The sequence below is a fragment of the Columba livia genome, chromosome 1 (assembly GCF_036013475.1).
Source record: "Columba livia isolate bColLiv1 breed racing homer chromosome 1, bColLiv1.pat.W.v2, whole genome shotgun sequence".
Classification (NCBI taxonomy): Eukaryota; Metazoa; Chordata; class Aves; order Columbiformes; family Columbidae; genus Columba; species Columba livia.
This window is the reverse complement of record NC_088602.1, coordinates 92,577,818-92,598,382: the sequence shown is the minus strand read 5'-3', so window position 1 is coordinate 92,598,382 and position 20,565 is coordinate 92,577,818. Positions and strand designations below refer to the sequence as shown.

Genomic DNA, 20,565 nt, shown 5'->3' with positions numbered 1-20,565 from the left:
GATCAATTTTTAAGGTGGCATTATGTGAATTGATGATCGTCATGATTGAGCATCATGATTGCTCAGTTCAGGTTAACACCTTTCTTTCAAAGTGTCACCTCTTGAACAAAGTAGAGGGTTTCTTGGAGACTTTTTTCTAGAGGGCTCTGTTCTTTCCTCAACAGGTTTATTAATGATCGATTTAAGATGTTGGTTTGCACAGGTGTTAAGAGTATTTGAATAGTCTCTTTCTGTATCATCTGTCCATATGGATTGACAGAATGCTATGCAATGCTTATTTACTTGTTCTGGTTTTGCCTCTTAGTAAACATATTTTTCTCAATGAAACAAACTTCAATTAATCAGAAGTTGCTTATCTCTCCTAAAATAGTTTCAGCATATAAAATCCTAACTTTTTTTTTTCACAAGTCTGTTTTTCTACTTAGTTGCTGCAATTTTGCAAACTTTTGGATGCTGGTTTTTAGCACTTAAAAGTTATTTTTCCAGGTGGAATGGTGTTATTAATAGAAAAACAGTTGCCAGTAAATATACTGTATGAAAGTATGTGTATATATATATATGAACAGTGTATGTAAATATACTGTATGAAAGTGTGTCTTATACTGTTTTCTTCAAAGGAAAAACACTGCTTTAAAAAATCACTATAAACAGACCGATGTCCCACACAGGGAAAGATACAGGTCCTACAGTGCCCCTTGCAACTTGGAAAATGCTTGAAATTAAAATCCAAAGAATAGTGAAAGCCAAGGAAATCTGAGGACTACAAGAAGAAGGGTTTTTTGTTTTGGCATCCATATGGTCAGCCTTCCAGCTTTGGAGCTGCTGCCACCGGAGCTCCTGTGCAGCATGTGTGAGCAGGGTGATGTGTGCCTCACGCATTTCTGTGTTGTCCTCCTGCTAGGGATGAGGTGAAGTGCAGGCTGTACTTGCTTTTCAATTATCACTCCTTGTCTCCTCTGGAGAAAGAGCCATGGGCTAGTTGGCTTCATCCCCTTCCAGAACACTTCAATGAGGTGAAAATTGTAATCCACTTCCTATGGATGATCTGAGTAAATTCCTTGCAGGAGTGGAAACATGTTGAAAAATATTAAAAAATTTGGAATATTCTTGCCATATGAACAAGTTTTCTGAATGAGTCTGGTTGGTTACTCAGATATTCTGTAATGGAATTTCCAAATTACCACTTCTATGTTACAAGTCAGTGAACAGGAATTTAGTGTTTAATGCTTGGAAATGGAAGTGTAAGTCATGGATTTTTCCAAGGAAGGAATAAGCACACTGTAGATATTTATTTTTTCAGATGGCTGGCTGGAAAACTGTCACACATTGAATCTGCAAATAGCCCTTTTGTGGTAGAGCACAGCTCTTTGTATTCTGTTTGAACATACGTAGGCTGCATAATGCAAGCATGACAACATTTCATATATTTTAAGCTGCTATTAAAACAAAATCTTGTAAGAGTCTATTCAGTAAAAACAGCTACTTTCCTTCTTGTCAGTGCTTTTGGAATCCGTGTTTAAAAAAAAAAAAAATCATCAGTGTGTTGTTTGAATGTTGTGTGTGTTTTTGTTCTTGTTTTTTTCAATCCCTCAGTGGAGTAATTGTGGAGCGGATAGCTTCTGTGTGGAGAGAAATGGCTGAATTCACCACTTGGCTTCGTAGAAGCCTTGCTGACGTCCATAGGTGATGGACACTTCTGTGGTCAAAACTTTGGATCCTTTGGCATTATTGCTTTTTGTTGAAGGGACATACAGCTTCAGCGTACAATCTGTAGCTTCAGGCTTCAAATAAATGTTTGTAATTTGAGTAGGATCTCTCCTTTATTCTCCTTTTGAAATAATAGCAATAGATACAGGCAACCTTCTGTGGAAGTTTTCTTTTTTTCTTCTGTCATGTGAAAAGCTGTTGAATTAAGAGAAAGAAAATTAGTAAGTTAAGTGGTGTTCATTGGAGCAAGCCTGGTGTGCAATTTGTGTGTCTTTAATAGTTGAAATTTTCAAGTGAAGGGAGAAGAAATAAGGTTGAAACTTTCAAGAGTTATTGATTAAATGGTAAACAAAATTATCTCACAGGTTTTGGAGATCCCTTGAGAAAAGACTGATTGACTGTTCCAAACCATTCCCTGCAATTTTTTTATACAAAAGAAAGCTCTCCAAAGTTTCTCTACACTAATCAAACTATAGGCAAGCCAGTATGCTACTTCAGTAAATGCCATTAAAGAGTAATAATAGCTCTTGAAGATTTTTGAATCAGCTGTACTCCCTATGTAAGGGGGAGTAGTCCACAGAATGACACCCATATATTACCTTTGGGTATAAGACTATATCCAAATTCTCAAAAGTCTACCAGTGTAGTATTGAGAAACAGCTTCTGGGAGGAGAGACCTCCAAGACCACTGACTTGAGTAAAGCTAGCACCTTGCTGTTATGTTGGGGGAGTAAATAGAATGCTTATTGCACTGATGGCCCAAACTGCCTGTTTTACTTGCAGTGCCCTTGAGGACCATGCGTCTGTTCTGGAGATACTTCAGATTGCAGAATTAAGACCTTCCAATAGGAAAATACAGGTGGAACTGAATAGTGAACACTGTTGTATCCATCCCTATTTACTACTGTTTTGTTTAAGTAACCATGGTGAACTGATTTGATTTCCCCCGTGTGATCATGGAAGATTCATTGCAGCTCAAAAACTCTGGTTCTGTTTGAGTACAATCAGGCAGGAATGACTAGGGTTTCTACCATAAAATGTCACTTGTTTGGAAATTTTCATTTAGCATGTTATAGCTATCTTGTGTTGCAGTGCACTCTGAAATCAAGGAGTAGAAGTGATGGTGCAAGTCACACCAAAACACAGGTTGGTGGCACACTCCTAGTAGCTTCCAAGATTGTCAGTAGAAATGTCAGCTGGCTTCAGAGTTTTCTTGCATCAAAAAACTTCAGAACTTTGTCTATTCAGTTGATCTGAAGTACACATCAAAGAGATACTTGGTTATAGGTCCAGAAACCACCAAAGTACTATCTTAATGTTCCAGAACAGATTTGAAAACAAAACCTTAGTTGCTCAAAGAAAAAGCAGTGAAGCTTCTTAAATTGGTTTATCTGAAGCTTTAATATTAAATGATTCATGCTTTATAATGGTAACTCTTGATTTAGAGGTTGAGTAGGGAATAAAGATAACCTGACACGGATTCATTCCTTATGCTTTTTCTCTCAGTACTGACCTGTTATCATTATCTATCTCCTTCATTATCTAGAATGTACAAAGTGAGATAAAAATATCTTGGCTTTTTTTTTTGGTCTTTTCAGATAAGTTTTTAATGCATTTGGAAGAATATTGAACTAAAAATGCCACCTGCCTTTTAATCCTGCTGTGATGTCTGGTGTTTGCTTCAGAGAGCTGGACAAATAGTGTTGTGTTTTTTTTTCCTCAAGCAATATTTAAAAGACTAGGATGCTGAAATTGAGCTTTTACTTTAACTAACTTATTATAATAATATATCTATATTTAGAAGACATAGTCTTTGGTATTTGGATCTGGATCATAACCCTGTCCCATCATCTCAAAATTTAGTTTTTAAAAGCTCCTGTTTTGTAAAATATATTGTCTTTATCACTGTACATGTATATATCAAAACAAATCCCAGCTTCTTGGCTTGGGGTTTTAAGGTTATAAACCAATATCAAGTTCAGTGTTCTGTTAGCGTTTTTCACTTACATTGTGGATGCTGTTTCTAGTTCCAGGGGGAAAGGCAGGAATTTTGAAAGGGTGTACTTGCTACTGGAACATCTGGATATTGGGGAGCTTTGACTACAATGGCTTCAATTTGGTAGGGTTTGAATAACATACTCTTGGTTGTAGGACAGGATTGTGACACACTGCAGGATCACTTACTGTGGTCTTTTTTCCCCCTTACTACAAGAGGTATTTGGGGAACTTGTTTCATGAGGTTTTTCTCTGTCTATATCCTTTCTTACAAGCTGTCATGACATGATTATGCAAGAACTTTCACTCCACATCACTTCTTGTTTCAGCTGCTGAAGATAGTTCTATATACATCACTGCCAACATTTAAATATATGTAGGTTAACACTAAAAGTATTTCTCTAAAATTTGGTTCCTGTTCAGTCTTCAGACATGGTATTTTTTTAGATACCAGTGTACAAGCCTAGCACCAACATTTCCTCAATGCCCCTTAGTTCACGCTAATGCATGGGCGAAGTGCAGAGAAAGCATCGGAGCGCAGCACTCCAGCTGTGCTAAGTGTCAGAATGTGTATGACGTGCTTGAAGAATGTATGAATCCCACTCTAAGCATGTGCCCTATCCCCTAGACCTCTCCCTCTGCTCATTCTAATTTATAAATAACTTTACAGCTGTTCCCTCTTTTACAAAACAAAGTGTTCTTCATGTTCAAAAGATGCCCGCTCACTCAAGAAATAATTATCTGAAGGGTTGTTTTTGTTTTAGTAGCTGATGTGTATAGCATGTCCCTTCTTTCTTTCTTAAATTGCAAATCCACCTATCTGTTAATTACTGTCTAGATGTTTTTCCCACACTGGTATTCAAATAACCTTGGAAAGGTCAGACTGCTGATGATTTTTCCTTGTTTTAGTGGTAGGAAGAATACCTCATGCTTCCTTTATTTCATAGTTACGCAGTGCATATGAGATACTACTTCATATCTTGGAGTGGGGGGACATCTTTTAATAAACCACTTCCTTCAATTCTGCTGTAAATAGTTTACAGTTTAGTTTATAGTTTCTATAGTGTGCCAAAATGACCTATTAACACATTTTGGTTTAAAAGCCCTAGTTCTTTTTTTTTTTAGTTGATAATAAATATAGATGATCCTTGGAGAAATTTCCTATTTTTTCTCCTTTAATTTCCACTCAGAGGAAAGGATTTATATAGATATCTATATTTATAGAAGCCTTTGACAAGTATGAAGGAAGAGTTGTTTCAGGATTTCCTGCCCTTCCCTTTCCATAGTTAGCCTTTTCTAGTATGGCACGTGCACTGCTTCCATGATGAGTTACAGACTGTACTATTGTCCCCATCACCTTTTCTTTCCCTTTTCTGCCTTAAATAGAAATAATCAACGTGGCAACTGCATCTAGCCATAGGATTGATCTCGTTTACATTTGCCATTGTTAAAGATTATCATCTTGGTCTTTGGCTTTTTATTTTGTGGACTTTTTTTCTTGGAGCCCCCCTCCCCCAACATGTAATGGATTGAACTATAATGTTGCTGAATATCTCTTTCAGGTATTCTCATCCAATTTTAGGAAGCATCTTATCTTTTTTGAAGGCTGTTTTGATTATTTGAAACCAAGCTCTCGCTTAGTGGTGGGGTAAACTTTCATGACTGACCTCCTAAGAACTTTCTCCTTCTCCTTTTCAGTTCCCACCCAATTACTACAGAAGGACTTGGTGTTTCGTGATATGCTCTTGCTACTGTAAATGTGTTATCTGTAGATAACTTTGTAATTAAAGTGCATCCGTTAGTGAGTGTACTTATTTTTCCTGTATTTATTTCTGGTTAGATTAAAAGCAAACAAACAAACAACAACAACAAACCATTTATTTTGTTTGGCATTTATCCTTCTATAATCTTAGGTATATAAAGGTATTCAAGTCTTGCATAGTGTGTGTACCATTTTAGTAAAGTTGCCGAATCTTCATAACTTTTCTGCTTGGTTTGATGTGTTTTGCCTAGCTTTTTAGAAAAAGGTCACTCATTCCTCTACTCTATTTTCTGTTTATAAGAGGAAAAGGTTTTTCTGGAACAGCTAAAAGACTAAAGTGGAGGTAGCACGGCACTCCAGATGTGTGGCTTTTAATTTTTATTGTAAACTGAGTCTAGCCCTGTCTATCTGCAATAATTATCTACTCTAACATACAAAGCATGCTAGTGATAATTGTGCTGAACCAGTGTTCTGATAAATATTGCTGACAAGTGTTTTAGCTTTATTTCTGAGAAGCTACTTTTTAGATATGAAAATATTTTCCAGTAGTTCAGAATTTTATAGCCATTGAATACTTTTTAGAAATGGCACTCCCGTATAGTGCTTGACATAACTTGATGTAGTACAGTCAGGCTTTTCTTTTGTGTACCATATTATATGGAATCAGATGCTTACATTTTGTTAAAACTGTGTGAATTTTTATCTCTATTTTATGACTGGAAAATCAGTGACTGAAATACTTGTAAGCATATGAAATAGTGGAAGGTCATGTGTTTGCTGTTCCGCATTATAAACAAAGTTAATGAGAGGAGCTGATGATGACAGCCTATACTCCATGCTTCATGCCCCTTTTTCCATTTTGTCATTGTGTGGGTGTTACCTTGACTTAAGACACTGCACATAGCTCTGTGTAATTTGGAAAACCAGTTTGTGTACTTGCATCGCTGTGCTCTGTGTGATTTCTTTACTGTCAATAAATTTGCAGGTATTATTTAGGCAGTTAATTCTGTAATACTAAAGACTCTTGTTTGTTAAAAAGGTGTTTTGTTGCAGATTATTTCTCTGTTGATGTAGTATCTCAGTGCATATACTTGTTTCTCTTTAATGTCTTTCTGATGATCGATGAATGTGTAGAATATAAAATCAACAGGGGCATGACTTCGAAAAATTTAAGGTTTTTCATAATGACAGAGCAGAGGAAACTGACTGTTAACATTTTCAGTTGTATGATAGTTCCGACTCCCTCTTCTCCCTGCCTTTCTCATCTGGGTTTGCCTGGCATGGGAGAAATTTGTATGGCTGAATCAAGGACTGCATTACTGCCTGACTGCATGAATAGGTGGCTTTAGCCATTCTAGTGTTCTGGATTAGACATCAAGTTTGTCAGTCTCCCAATGGATTGTGAGGATTTTGAAGAGAAAATGATACTCAAGCATGAAGTTTCCTTTCAGTTGTCTTTGTTTTGGAGAATTGGGGGGAGAACAGGAACATATTTTGTTGGGGGGTGGGTGATTCATTTTTGGCTAGTAAAAGGAGACTGAGAACTGTGCAGACATTTTAAGGCAAGGGACTTAACTCACTGCCCTCACTCATGGCTTTTGATTAGGCTGGCCAGCATAGATGTGACTTCTCTTGCACATCAAGTAAGTTTCAAAACAAAAACTCCACAATGCAAATCTCCACGGGAAAAACAACCCACGTCTTGAATCCAAAGGGCAGGGAAAAGGTTTTCTGAGGATGGAGAATTGTTATCCTTTCCTGACTGCAGTGTTAGTTTGCAGAGCACACTTAAAAGTGGTTGAGGAAAATACACCATCAAGGACGTGTGCTCATTTAGCCCTTTACATATATACGTTTCCTTTTTCAGTGGCTCTGGATTCTGCGGATTTTTTTGGTTTTACCTGAATGTGTGCTGAAGCCCCACTCTAGATGAAAGTTTTAGAAAGGAACATTTATTAGCTTTTCTTTGTTATCTTTTTCAGTGTCCCTGTCCCATGCAGACACATGGCACCCCTGCTCCTGCACTGATGGAACAGTGCAGGCGAGAAGGTCACCTGAACGCAGGTGTGTGCTAGTGCACCCAGAGCAGAGCTCGCTGACCCTGGGCACACATGGGTGGCTCTGGAAGCTGTTTATACTTTCTGCCCCTCCCTCTCCCAGCCCCTAGGAAAATGAAACCAGTAAGTGTGGTTATTAATTCCAGATAACTCCAAGATGTTTATCCCTGTCCTAAGTAAGGGCTAAGGCAAGATAATTAACATGAAGACAGGAATAGAAACTATATGTTGATAGCAAAAGAACAGCAACTATATATAGTGGGAGTACAGGGATTACATAAAAAGCAACCTCCCATGGCAATCGGAAAAGTCTGCCAGGGTTGAGAGAAAAGAATGGACTATATTGTTCTGATTTATATCTTATGGGTGATCATTTTATTAGCTTACAGAATTACCAATATGTTTATTTCATGTTAATTTTCTTCCTCAGATTGTTAGGTTTGCCAGCATAGTTATGGGCAATGAACAGTCTTTTTTTGTGATTTGTCTCTTTTCTACTTCTGTAGTTTCATTTCCTCCCCATCTGTGCCTTTACGTGTTTTACGGCATATGAAGATTAAATTATAGCATTATTTATGGCATTAAATCATTTGTGTTCCCACTATTCCATATGCACATTTGACTCCTTGTTTTTCCTTTCACTGCCAAAAGCAACACAAAAATTGTTTCTGTTAAATTTCTCTGCCTGGAAAGTGCTACTAGTGGGGGATCTGTCAGGTGCTGTTGGTGTCAAGGGGTACTCTAGGTCTTCATTGAGCATTTGTCTGCAATTTTTAGAACTCAGCTTTTAAAGCTCAATCCCCAGAAACTGTACCTTTCAAGGGAAAGATGAAACCCAAGAAAACAGGGCTGATGATGTTGTCATGTCATACTGTTCTTATCCATTTGTTTTTCCTGATTCCTTGTTGCCCGAAGTACAGCAGCATCCCATTGCATTGATGAAGTTTCTGTTCTTTACTATCAGACATCATTTGTTATCTGGATAACAGCATATACCTTTAAGCAGGTGATCTCCTTGCCCTCATTCTATTTCTGTTTGTCACTAGGGAAACTTCAGAGAGTTCGCTGCTTGCTTTCTTCTCTTTAAGACAAGGGAGACAAAAAACTGCACTCTGGTAGCATCAGAACATCAAATCCAGAAGTCCAGATAGTCTTGCTCTGTTCCTGTTCCAGACAGTTTGTTGGAAAGTGGTTAACAAATGTTACAGGACCTAAACACCACAAAAGAAACATTGCAACACTGTCAGGATTTTGTAATGGTGGTTTTGTAACTTTGACTCTTGGTTTCTACAGCAGATCTCAGGTCTCCCAACATAAGGCTGCTGACTTAAATAATACTTCATTAAGTGAAGTGGGGGTAATGAGAGTTTTTTTTTTTCTTTTGAGAAAGTAAGTAGTTCTGCTTTTTAATAATTTAAAGTAGCTTACTTAATCCAGTAGTTTAGACATTGTAGACTGTATTTTTGTTCCAATCACGCAGAGCGGTAAGGGTATTAGACCACTTAAAAGTAATTTCCCCACCTCAACGCCCAGAATACTAGTTCTTGATATATTCTGTATTGTGGATGGAGTGGTAGTATGCAACCACCGTATTTTGTGTGAGTTGTTTCTTTAAGAGTGACTGGTGACACAACCTTACAAAATTTAATGATGATAATAGTAAAATGGGACCGACTAGGGCTGGTTTCTCTTCTTTGTCTTTTTAAATGGATAAAGTAAAAATCTAGTCTGTATTTATTTTAAATCTGGAGAACATAGTGTGAAAAAATTTTGTGTGATGTTAAATGTTCTCAAAATGTTCTCGTTTGTTTAGAGCTAACTCAGTAATATAGCAGTCTGTAGTCCTGTTTCAGATGACGAAGTATATTTGAAAGATGGCCTCAATGTGTAGGTAGCTTTAAGGAAAGCAATCAGAGATATTTTTCATGTCTTTTACTTCATGGGATCCGAGCCTAAAAATGTAAGTCTAGAGTTATTATACAAAGGGATGCAAGTGCCTAGGATCTACCTGTCCCACATTAAGCTGTGAAATCCAAAATAGGACTTTGGAAGACCTCTACAGTCACTGGACTGCTAGGAAGCTTTGACACACTTAGCTATATAAAGGTCTGCAGCTGGGTTGCCAAAGGCTTCATTCTGTTGAGCAGCTCAAACTGGCTCCTCTGTAGGCACTATAAGGCCCTACAGAAGAAGTATTCTTTTCACCTGTCACCCACAAAGATGCTTCAGTCACCTCGGTAGCCTCGGAGTATGCCAAGTGACTCTGACTCAGTAGCAGGTTAAGGGGGAACCTTCTTTACTTTCTTATCAATAGCTGTAGCATTCACCCAGGATGTGGAAAGCCTGTTTTCCTTTTGTGCTCAGGTGATTCATGGCCATGTTTTCCAGATGAGAATCCTGACCGCTGGCCTATGGAGTCATGCTTGGTGCTTCCACTTCCAAAGTCTTGAAGACACTTGAGGACCTAATTCTAGAGCAGTGGCAGGATTCAAGACATACTTGGCATGGTTTTCTATGTGAGCTCAGGTTGTTCACTGGTTGGCATGATGGCTGTTTATGAATTCTCCTCTCAAGTATCTGTGTTTCTGGGTACGCATTGTGAGTTTGAGAACTCAGACCTCTTGTCACGGTGTGTGTGCCAAGTCCACATCTTGGTAGTGTTGGGTGGCTGAATAACCACTGCATCCCATCTTTCCAGGAGCTCAGGCTGAGGAAGAGGGCTGCTGTTTCTTCCTGTCTTTTTATCCTTCAGGCACTCAGTGCGCTAGTGGAGCACTGGTGGCTTGTTACCTGTTGCTTTCTGTTGGAGTTGAGTTTAATCTCACTGACAGCATCTATACCAGTTGTTGGATTGTCCTTCAGAGCACCTTCTCTTTTTCTGAGCTGAGCTCATTTTTGAGTGAGAGCTTCTGAGGAAAGGTGCTAAGAAGTTGGTCTGAGTAGTTTTTTGTGCTAAGGTAACTACAATAGCAGAGAGTTTGACTTCTAAATGGGTATTTTGGCCTGAACCTCAATAAGCATCCTTCTTAACACTGGGCAGCAAGTAAAGCCCATGAAAATAGAGAAGGCTATTTATGTGAATAAATATTTATGAAATAAAGTTTTAAACTTATGGCTGTATAGTATCTGCAAATGTTTCATAAAACTTGATACTCCTGTCATAGCCCCATGTTATAGTAAAATGAACTTAATATTTCAACTTTGTTTTAAGTTTTGATCTGCAGTTGCACAGGAGAGTTCCAAATAGCTTGTAAAAGCTTCAGCTTAAGTGTAATTAATTACTTTAAATGGTAAGGACTTTTTAAAATGGTTCTTGATTTAAAAAATAAATAAAATAAAAACACCACCAACAAACAAAGATCCTCAAAAATCCAACACACCAGAAAAACACATCTATGTTCTGTGCTGCCTTCTGGGAAATGTTCTGAAACTGGATACAAATATCAGTAAACCAGAAAATGTCGGAAGTGTAGGTTTCATACCTCTTCTCTGCTGTTGGTAGTTCAGACTGTCTCTTAAAACCCTGCCAGCATAATTATGATGAAGCTCCTGTTCAAAAAAATGGGGGCAAAAAGTATTTTCCGAAATCCATTCCTCCTGATCTCTAAATTTCAGTCTGTGTGTATTTTTCCACAAAATTACCAAAAGCTACTGACCTGAGGGATTTGTTTTCCCTTCTGAAGTCTTGAAATTTTCCTCCTGGCTAATTACAGCCTATTACTCTAGACTTGGGTCCTTTAGCAGTAACATTTTCCATCTTAAGATGGGTTGTCCCATTCCAGTGAAGAGCATGTTGTCTGAGCGCTGAATGGAATTACTACCAGTGGAAACTATGCTGCAAGAGACTCGATAAAGCAGCTGCTGTGCAAACCTCAGCTGTTTTTTCCATCCTCCGGAGCGCTGGTAATTAGCATAGGGAAGCTGACTAATGTGCTGACGTCACCTCTTTCCAGTCGCAGCTTACATTTTGTTCCTGACTGCCTCAAAGCATGCAGGACTTTGTTCAGGAATTCGCTGTCACATACAGGATGCTCTGAAGCCTTTATTTTTTTTTTTTTTACCTTTGAGGGGCTGGACTTGTTTCCCTTATAAACGCTGCCTGCAGGACCAGCGGCTTCCTTAAGTCATTAGTTTCTGTGGAACGGCAAGTATTGCTTTGACGAAGCACAAAATGCATTTTAGAAATTTTAACTACAGTTTTAGTTCTCTGATTGCCTGTGTGGCAGATAGCGATGTCTTCAATCAAGCAGAAACAAGGGTATGCTTTATCTTTTGTTTTATTTATGTGAATTACTGGAACACTAAAGTAGGTGCTGTTTCAAATTGTTTAAAATATGGATGCCTTGATAGCTTTCTGACTTGTAAGGAAATTTCAGTTTGTAAGAGTCTTGGGTTTTACAAGTCTGCAACAGTATGCTCTGATATGAGTGACTTTAACTCTGGAAATTATTAGATCTTAAGCTATGTGGTTTTGAAAATAATCAGAAGTTTACCTCCAGACTTGCTTGACTGTCTGTATAGTCCATTCTTCACTTACATATGTGTTTTCAGCAAATGTTTATATTATAATTTTGGTAGTACGATGCACATAATTTATAGTACATTGTATACTTTTCCTGGGATTTTTTGGCTAGCACTTAAATTAGCAGCATAATGTTAAAACCGTAAGAAGTCCCCTTGGATTAGTATTTATCTGATTAGAATTTATATAATGTAAGTAATCCAGTCCTGATACAGTAAGTTGTTGACTGCTAAGATACCTTAAGGACAAAAGGGATATTTGGTTTAGTGTTGCATTGCTAGCACGACATCTATGATCTCTAAAATCACACACTTTTTTTTTAAAAAATGGTGTATATTGCACGAATCTTGCAGGTACTCTCTGAGTTTAAATGTTGAGTGTGAATTTAGAAATGCAATTTAGTGTGAGTTTGGCTTTTCATGGTTGCATCCAACTGTTTCTGGAGTACAGGAGGCTAACAAATATGGGCTTTGTGTGCAGAAAGTCCAGGTCTTGTTTCAGATCTTGTTTTGAAGAAGCTTAAGTGCGCCTCAACAAGAAGCAGGACAGTTCTGATTCTAAAATATCTTTGAATTATAGTGGTTATGTACACAGCTGTGGTGAGTTTGTGAAGCAGAGCTTTTCAGGAAGGAAAGTGAAATTCTGAAGTAATTTTTGGCTTCTTATGTAATCTTTGCTTTTTTTTCCTACTAATTCAAAATGTAACCAAGAAATGAGGCAATGCAATTTTACGTACTTGTTTATTTTGGCTTGGTATTGAGCTTCTAGTAAGCTTTTATGAAGAGAAAATATCAGAAATCTGAATGCTTGATCTATTGCCATTGCTGAAATAGGGCTTGTGGCTGGTTACTGCGGTCCTCAGTGTGAGCCTGAAACACTTTACAAGAGCATGGCAGCTTCAGAACCTCCTGTTTCTTTCTCCTCCTTTGGTCTGGCATCATGAAGAGTGGAAGCACTTTCCATAAATGCTATGAAAAATAGCAAAGTCAGGTTTACATAAATGCCCTGGGAGCACAAGCCCAAAGTGCAAAATGGAGATAGCCAGCTGTTGGTAAAGGTGCTTCAGTCTTTTTGTACAGATAGGACAGCAAAGTAACTCAGCTGCAGATATGTGAAGGTATGAAGTTTTAGTCCAGTTCCTGCTCTTTCCACACAGTCAAAACAGAAAGTGTTTCAAAAGTCCTTCATGAGCTGTGTGGTTAGTACTTAAGATTTTATTATTTTTTCTAGAAGAGGCAGTGGGAGCCTCTTTAGAATTTGGTTCCAGAAATAGAAGAGGCTGTTAAACTGGAGTTTAGTAATATGTTCATTTTACTAAATGAAAGTAGCAGCTATTAAAACAGGAAATGTTAATGAAATTTATTGTGCATGCTGAGTCACTGAGGAAAATTGCATTTGGCTTGCAAATATGTATTTTTTCATTTTTCTCTATTAAAACTGTTTTTGTTTCCTTGAAAATTGCATACTTAGACCAAGGCGTGCTTGGCAGACTCTTTTTCAAGACCTGTGGATATTAATTCAGTGAGACAAGCATTTCTTTTCAGTATCTTACCGATACTACTATTTCTGTTATGTCACTAAATCAGAATATCATGTCCAACACTTATTAATTATGATAATCTATTTTTAATAAAGAAGAAAAAAGCTGCTACAGAGATAACAAGTGATAGGTCAGAAAAAAAATCATTATTAAAAAAGAGAAGAAAATATAATCTAAGCTGTTATGAATACATCAATATTTGTGAGTGGCAGTATGGCCCTACTAGTAACTGCTCTTTATTTCTGTATTTTTTTAGAGAAAGTGCAGAGTGTTGCATATTCACTTTCTTCTCTGGTCTTTCCTTTTCAGGCTAAATTTGAATCGCTGTTTAGAACATACGATAAAGATATCACCTTTCAGTATTTTAAGAGCTTCAAAAGAGTACGAATAAATTTCAGTAACCCTTTATCTGCAGCAGATGCTAGAATCCAGTTGCACAAGACAGAGTTCCTTGGAAAGGAAATAAAACTCTATTTTGCTCAGGTGAGTCTTTTTGTGATTATCCTTACAAGGTACTAAAGCATAACTTGCTTGTGATAAGCTTCCACAGGTCTTCGGTCATGCTAATGAACACTGCTAGCTTTTCCAGTTTGATTAAAGAATGCTAGGTTGTTCCAAAGCTGCACATGTTTGGAGGCTGTTACATCTTTTGCGTTTTTGTCTCACTCTATATTGTTTAGATAACCTTGGGGAAAGGGAGCAGATGATGGTAATCAGCACAGTCAAGGTTCGAGTTTACCAGGGAGGGGGAAGCCAAGCGTGCTCTGCCAGCAGTACATGCATGCGTGCTCAAGTAGGATCTGAGGGAATCCAAAGTGCAGAACTGCATGTTCATTCATAACTCTACCTGTTGTTCCTGCTCTCACCACTGCAAATTATTTGTTTAGCACACATTTGTACTTGGTGATCACCATCAGTGCAGCTCTATAGCTGAGTAGTGGTCTGCTGCTGAACATGTGAAATTCTCAGGTTCTGCTAATTTGGGTGCTTTTTGGTAGCTGCTGTATATTTTCCACCGTAAATTTAATGGGAAAATTAATCTATGTGTGTCTGTTTCAGATGTCCCTAGGGACAGTCCTGAAGGAGCCAGTTTATTTATATACCTTCTAGAATTCTCACCACTCTCACTTGTGGTAATGAGTTTCAACACCGTTTGTCATTAGGCCTTAAAGCCCATATCCAGCTTCCTGCTACTTCAGTGTTTTAAGGGCAGATATTTTCTGGTGAAATTTCTGTAAAACTCCATAATGAGAAGATACAGATGTGCATACTTCATTGCATGTTTCATCAGAGTTAATGAATGTGGTGGCTTTTCTGTATTTTGTATACTGGGTCTTTCATATAACTCTCTTCAATAATACAGTTACATGCTGCCACCCTGAGTGCCTGTTAGAGCATAACATCTATTCAAACCTTAAAATTCGTCATGAATGATGGATTCATTGATAATAATGAAACAGCTTTGGCTTTTATGCTTTTTTCAGACTTTGCACATTGGAAGCTCACATTTGGCGCCACCAAATCCAGACAAACAGTTTTTGATTTCACCTCCTGCCTCACCACCTGTTGATTGGAAGCAAGTAGAAGATGCTACTCCAGTCATTAACTATGACCTTTTATATGCTATCTCCAAGTTAGGACCAGGTAAGGAGGAGTAGAAACACTAGATTGAGTAAAACACTTTTTAAACTTTCTGAATTTATAGAACTCTTCAAATGACTTAATACCTACCAGTTAAATTTGTAATATCAGAAAAAGTGTTAGTAAAAAGCAATTCCTTACACACATGGTAATTCCATAGGATCACTTGGAAATATGATCTATTTTGTGATTTATTGAGAGAGCATGAATGTAGCTTCAGTAGTTAGCTTGTTCATCAGAATTTAAGAAGCAGCTTCCTAACCTAAAAACAAAGAGGCAGTTGTGTATGCCTCTTGAAGGAATGGGAAAATCCTGTTTCAGACAAAGACAATGAACCAGTTAACAGCTCTATAGCTCTCTACTAGAATTACCTCTGCAACTGAGGTAGTAGGGAAAACTATCAGTATCAGCCTCATTTACTTTTGGAGTTGAGGGAGAAGTTTCTGCCACTCCTTGCTCTCAATTTTCATTTGTTGCAATTTATTCATTTATTGGAAACTTTGAGATAGCTTCACCTCGGGAACAATAAAAGGTTGTATTTGATTCGTTTTTATTTTTTGTTTTAACTCACTGTCTAGACTGAAGGAGGTATTGACTGTATGCTCACTCCTTATTTCTAGTGCTATCCCATAAGCTGCTTATAATTTCAGCTAACCATGCTGTGTAGACTGTTTATAGGTCTGTTATTAAAAATAACACCACAGACAGGAGAAACACTACTTTAAGGAATAGATGTAAAGTTCCACTAAACTGAACTATTTAAACATGATTCCACTTTTCAGTGATTAATGATCACATCCCTTGATGTCATTTTATACCTCAGTTAAGACAACTTCCGTAATGAGAATCAGTGCAAGTTATATTTCCCAAAATCTACAACTCTGATTTAACCTGTTTGCAATGGTACTGTTAGGTTTAGGAGAGAGAAGAAATGGCCACATTTAGTACCATACCAAAGAGCATAAAAACTGTAATCTAAATCATTTTATTGTGGTATTTTTATAGTGTTTACCTAGCAGCTTAGGGAATATGTCAGTAGTAAGGGGTGGAGAAGAGGGTAGGGCAGAACTTTTCCTCATGCATCAGTGTTCTATGCAGTAGTCTAGCACAATAGCTTGTGTGATTCTGAAGAACTGGAGGCAAGAGCCTCTATGGAACTGCTCTTTGTGCCAGTTCCCCTTCCTAAAGTTGTTGGGGAAACAGAACAGAGATGACTTCAGGGCCTTGGCACGCTAGTGTGCTGCTTGCCACAGGTGTGAGCTCTTCTGAACAGCTGACGTGCAGATCACTATAGAGGTCTTAATGGAGCTTGTCCTCTCCACTGAGAGGTAATGAGTAACAAGAAATTAAGGGGAACTGATCAGGAAAGCAGTGAAAAGAAATAGTTTTCTCTTTCACTGATCTAAGATTAAAATTATTTCACACCTGGATAGATGTTTAAAAGCAATTCTTTATATTGTAGGGCGAACAGATTTCAGATCAGTGGTCAACAAAATTTGTGTCATAGCACTTCTACACACTGGCTGTGTTGTATCTGAGCATTTCACATTATATATGTGTGGAGCCTGCTGTCTAGCTCTGCTTTTCCACAGAATGCCAGAACAATGTTAGAGCACCTCTGTGTGAGGTAGGAAAAACTGCATCCAGCTTTGTTAACACTGAGAGCTTTGGAAAGAAGGAAGATCCTGTGGTTTTGCCATCATTCACAAAAACAAAGTCTGCGTGGCACAGTGGTTAGATAATCTTGTATGCTTTAAAATTACAAAAACCCACCAAGAAGAGTTATGACTGCTCATGTAGAATGTGTTCTTGAATGCCAAGGGTAACTTAGGTAAACTTGCATTTAAGAGAGCAGCTGAGCTATGTTGCTTTGAAAACAAAACTTTGAATGGATAATGTGACTGTTTGCAGTGCACCTCCCTGCACCATCTAATGTGTTGTGGCATCAGGTTTTTGTCATGAGTGTAAAACTTAAACGTTTTTGAGTTCCTTTCTTTTTAGTAATTTCATACTTTTTTACAGTATGGAACCTTTTTAACCAGTTTTGCTAATATTTTCACTTTCAGGAGAAAAGTATGAGCTACATGCTGCAACTGACACTACTCCAAGTGTTGTCGTTCACGTATGTGAGAGTGACCAGGAAAACGATGTCGAAGAAGAAACGAAGAAACCCAAACCAAAAATTATTCAGACAAGAAGGCCAGATTATACTCCTACCCATTTAAGCTGAACTGCTGTTGGTTTTCAAGGGTTACAAGTAGATGTATGCAAGGGAAACATTTACTATGGAAACAACAGGTCACAGGTTTGGTAGCAGCAGTTACAGCAGGAGAAATTCCAATATAAGTTTGCTCAGAAAAAAAATATAGGAAGTTTCATCCTTATTTGTGATGCTGCGAGTTGATGGATGTCCTGAGTGTATTCCCAGATCAGTGGGAATGAAAGACAGGCAAAAGATGACATTTTGAGACATAACAGGACAAACTAGGTTTATTTTTTGCGGGGTTGCTGTAAGCTGTTCCATTATAAAGCAACTGGGGGAAGCTTTCTTCTGTCTCACATAAATCCTCAAACTAGTAGGATAGTCATTGTGTGGAGTACATATCAAAAACAAGAGGTGGTTTTAAAGATTAAGGTATGGGAATCGTAAACCTTTTTCTTATAGACTTTGTGCATGTGTATTCTTGGTCTTCTGAAGTAACTTTGCATTATTTTCTATAGTTTCTCACATGTTTCTGGAAATCTGGGAAATTGTTTAAAGTATTTATTATCTCAGCATCCCGACTTACTACTAGATGTGTATATAAATATATATTTATATTTGTTTTTATTGGCACTCATTTTCCAGAAGGCATACAATTTCTTCAGCACCTTATTTTGGTGCTATGTAAATTTGTGCTTTTAAAATTTTAACCTTTTAAATGCCTACATAGGGTTTTATCTGGCAAAGTAATGGAAAAAATGTGCAATAGGAAAGTTGTTTAAATAAGTTGATTTTAAATTATTTAAGCTTAAATAATTTATATCTTCAATAACATTTGTTCAGTAGCTTTGACTTTCTCATTTCGAAAAAAAAAGTACTCTTAAATGTATAAATAAAGCTAATGTTGCATAATCACAGCAATGTAATTTTTCAGTGAAAAGCAAATGGTAATAGAGAGATGTGAACTCTACTCAGTGTGTGAATCTGCATTATTGTGAGCAAAGGTTTAACAGTGATTGAAACATTGCACACAGTGTGTAGAACAGTGAAGAGAGCTGGAGTGCCTTTTCCTCCTTCATTCCTGATGTGAACTGTTCTACAAGCTGCACACTTGTATCTTTTTCTACTGGCTTTGTATGTCCATAAATATAAACTTTCTTAGCTTTGCTTCCAAAATAAGCTGGTATTTAGACATGCTTAATGCCAAGTAACGATGCATACTTAAGTAATGGATGTATGTGGGAGACGCTTTAAGGTTTTTTTATATGTCCATGTTTAGGAACAGTAGCTCATGACAAAAGTTCAGAGGAAGATTGCAGAAGTGTATTTTATTGCTTGTCTTTTTAAAATGGAGATCCTCACTTTGAAATAGGTTCCAGTATTTTTTGTAACGAATATCTGTGGGAAAATATCAGAGTTTTAGAAAGGAGTTGTTTGAAGCTTCTCAACATGTTTTTGGAAGTCAAAGCATGGTTCACTGGTTTGCTTTCACCACAGTTGGTCTGAGAATGAGTTTTGTAGCTGGAGATAATATAAAGAAATTAATTCTGTGCCATTTGAAGCAAACATTGAAGCAAACATGCCCAGGTTCACACCTTGTTTTTTAAATAAATAGTATATATTTTAAAAAAAAAAATGTACAATGAAGCCATTCCAAGCTGTGTTGCAGTGTTAACGTGGTATTATTGGAGGCCTCTCATTATAGTTAGCAAAACAGAAGTTGATATCCCGTGACCACAGAGAACAGGGTCATATTGAACTTCAGTAATACTTGCAGTTATCATCCTGTTTTGATTGGTATGTCCTGTAAACTGAAACAAACCCTGACACTTGGTGTCTGTCTTGGACCCAACTCAAGTGGTACTTTCTGCGTGTTAACAGTGTTCAGAAGACCTAAAGCCACTTAGTGCTGGAGCCGTGTTTTATGGACAGGGGGTGCATAAGGCTATTTTGTGTTACCAAGGTGTAACAGTCAGCTGGATACATATACTGCTTATTAACACAAAATAAATACATAAACATAGAAACTTTGTAGGTTTGCCACAACTGCCTTTAAACCTTTCCAAGATTTTTTTTTCCCATGTTTCTCAAATTACTGCTGGAGTTAATGTTTCATTTCATTTGATTTAAAATCATTTGTATAGTTGCTGTTCTGTCCTTTTTCCATCTTTCCATGAGTACCAATCAAAGCATTAGTTTTGCGTTAGAAACCCAGGTGGTTACTGTTCTGTTTCCTAGCAATCTGAAGAAAGCAGTGCTACCTTTCAGTTGAACAGAACAGAATGTGAAATACCAGTATGGTTTTCATTATTTTAGTACACGGTCTGCCTAATAAGGTGGGCACTAGAAACGATGCAAGTCTTGGGATGGCTACAGTGTGTTTCCTCTTTTGATGGTAGCTGTAAACAAAGGCTGTGAGACAGTAACTTGACTGTCTTTCTGGTTGTGTATCCTGGCTTGTGCCACCCTCTGTTGTCATTACTATGGTGTGCTGCTTGCTTTTTCTGTTTGTTTTTGGTTTTATTTTTTATTAAATGTTCAAATGAATGCTTAGCTGGTATTTTATACAATTGTATAGTATGGGGTATATTTAAATTAAAATATTTTGTTGTCTTCTTGTAAATGTTGTGGTCTTTATGCATGAAACATTGAAGGTTTTCCAACAAAGTCTGAACTTTAAGCTTCCAAATACTTCTGGTTTGAAAAAGGTAAGAATATTGTCCTAGGTCACATGCTTACCAACCAAATGAATTTATTGAGCAAAAAGCTTTCCAGCCTTTTGCTTAAGAGATTTGTGTGATCTCAGTCAAAGTATGAGAATCTACTAATGAATAAAATACAATCTGGAATATTCCAGTTAAAAACTGATGCTCCTGTGCCTGAAGTTGACATGCTTCCTGATATGTGTCAGCATCTTACTATTCTATAATAATCCCTGTGCATTCATAATATCCTCATCAGTTTTCTTCTGCAGCATCAACAATTCTATTTTTAAAGTTCTTGGAATACTAAAATATATCAGCATTTAAATGGATTTGTGTTGCAAGACATGTTATGCAAAAATGCATTGAAGGTTTTACTTGATATGGATAGAAGTCTTTTTTCACAGCAGAAAGGAATTATTTATATTAGAGCTCG

At 37.3% G+C, this 20,565-nt stretch overlaps 1 protein-coding gene across 2 annotated transcripts in view; it reads left to right on the top strand.

Moving 5' to 3' along the window:
- RCAN1 (regulator of calcineurin 1) overlaps positions 1 to 20,050 on the top strand; it is a 40,689-nt gene extending 20,639 nt beyond the window's left edge. Inside the window, exons 1-4 of one of the 2 annotated variants that reach the window (XM_005511369.4) lie at positions 11,496 to 11,779; positions 13,893 to 14,066; positions 15,068 to 15,227; positions 17,291 to 20,050. In XM_005511369.4, coding sequence (XP_005511426.1) covers positions 11,693 to 11,779; positions 13,893 to 14,066; positions 15,068 to 15,227; positions 17,291 to 17,454 — 585 coding nt within the window. In that variant the 5' untranslated portion in view covers positions 11,496 to 11,692 and the 3' untranslated portion in view covers positions 17,455 to 20,050. Of the gene's footprint in view, positions 1 to 11,495; positions 11,780 to 13,892; positions 14,067 to 15,067; positions 15,228 to 17,290 lie in introns of those variants that run through there. The other variant, XM_065067195.1, reaches the window with a different exon arrangement.
- The last annotated feature ends 515 nt before the right edge of the window (positions 20,051 to 20,565 follow it).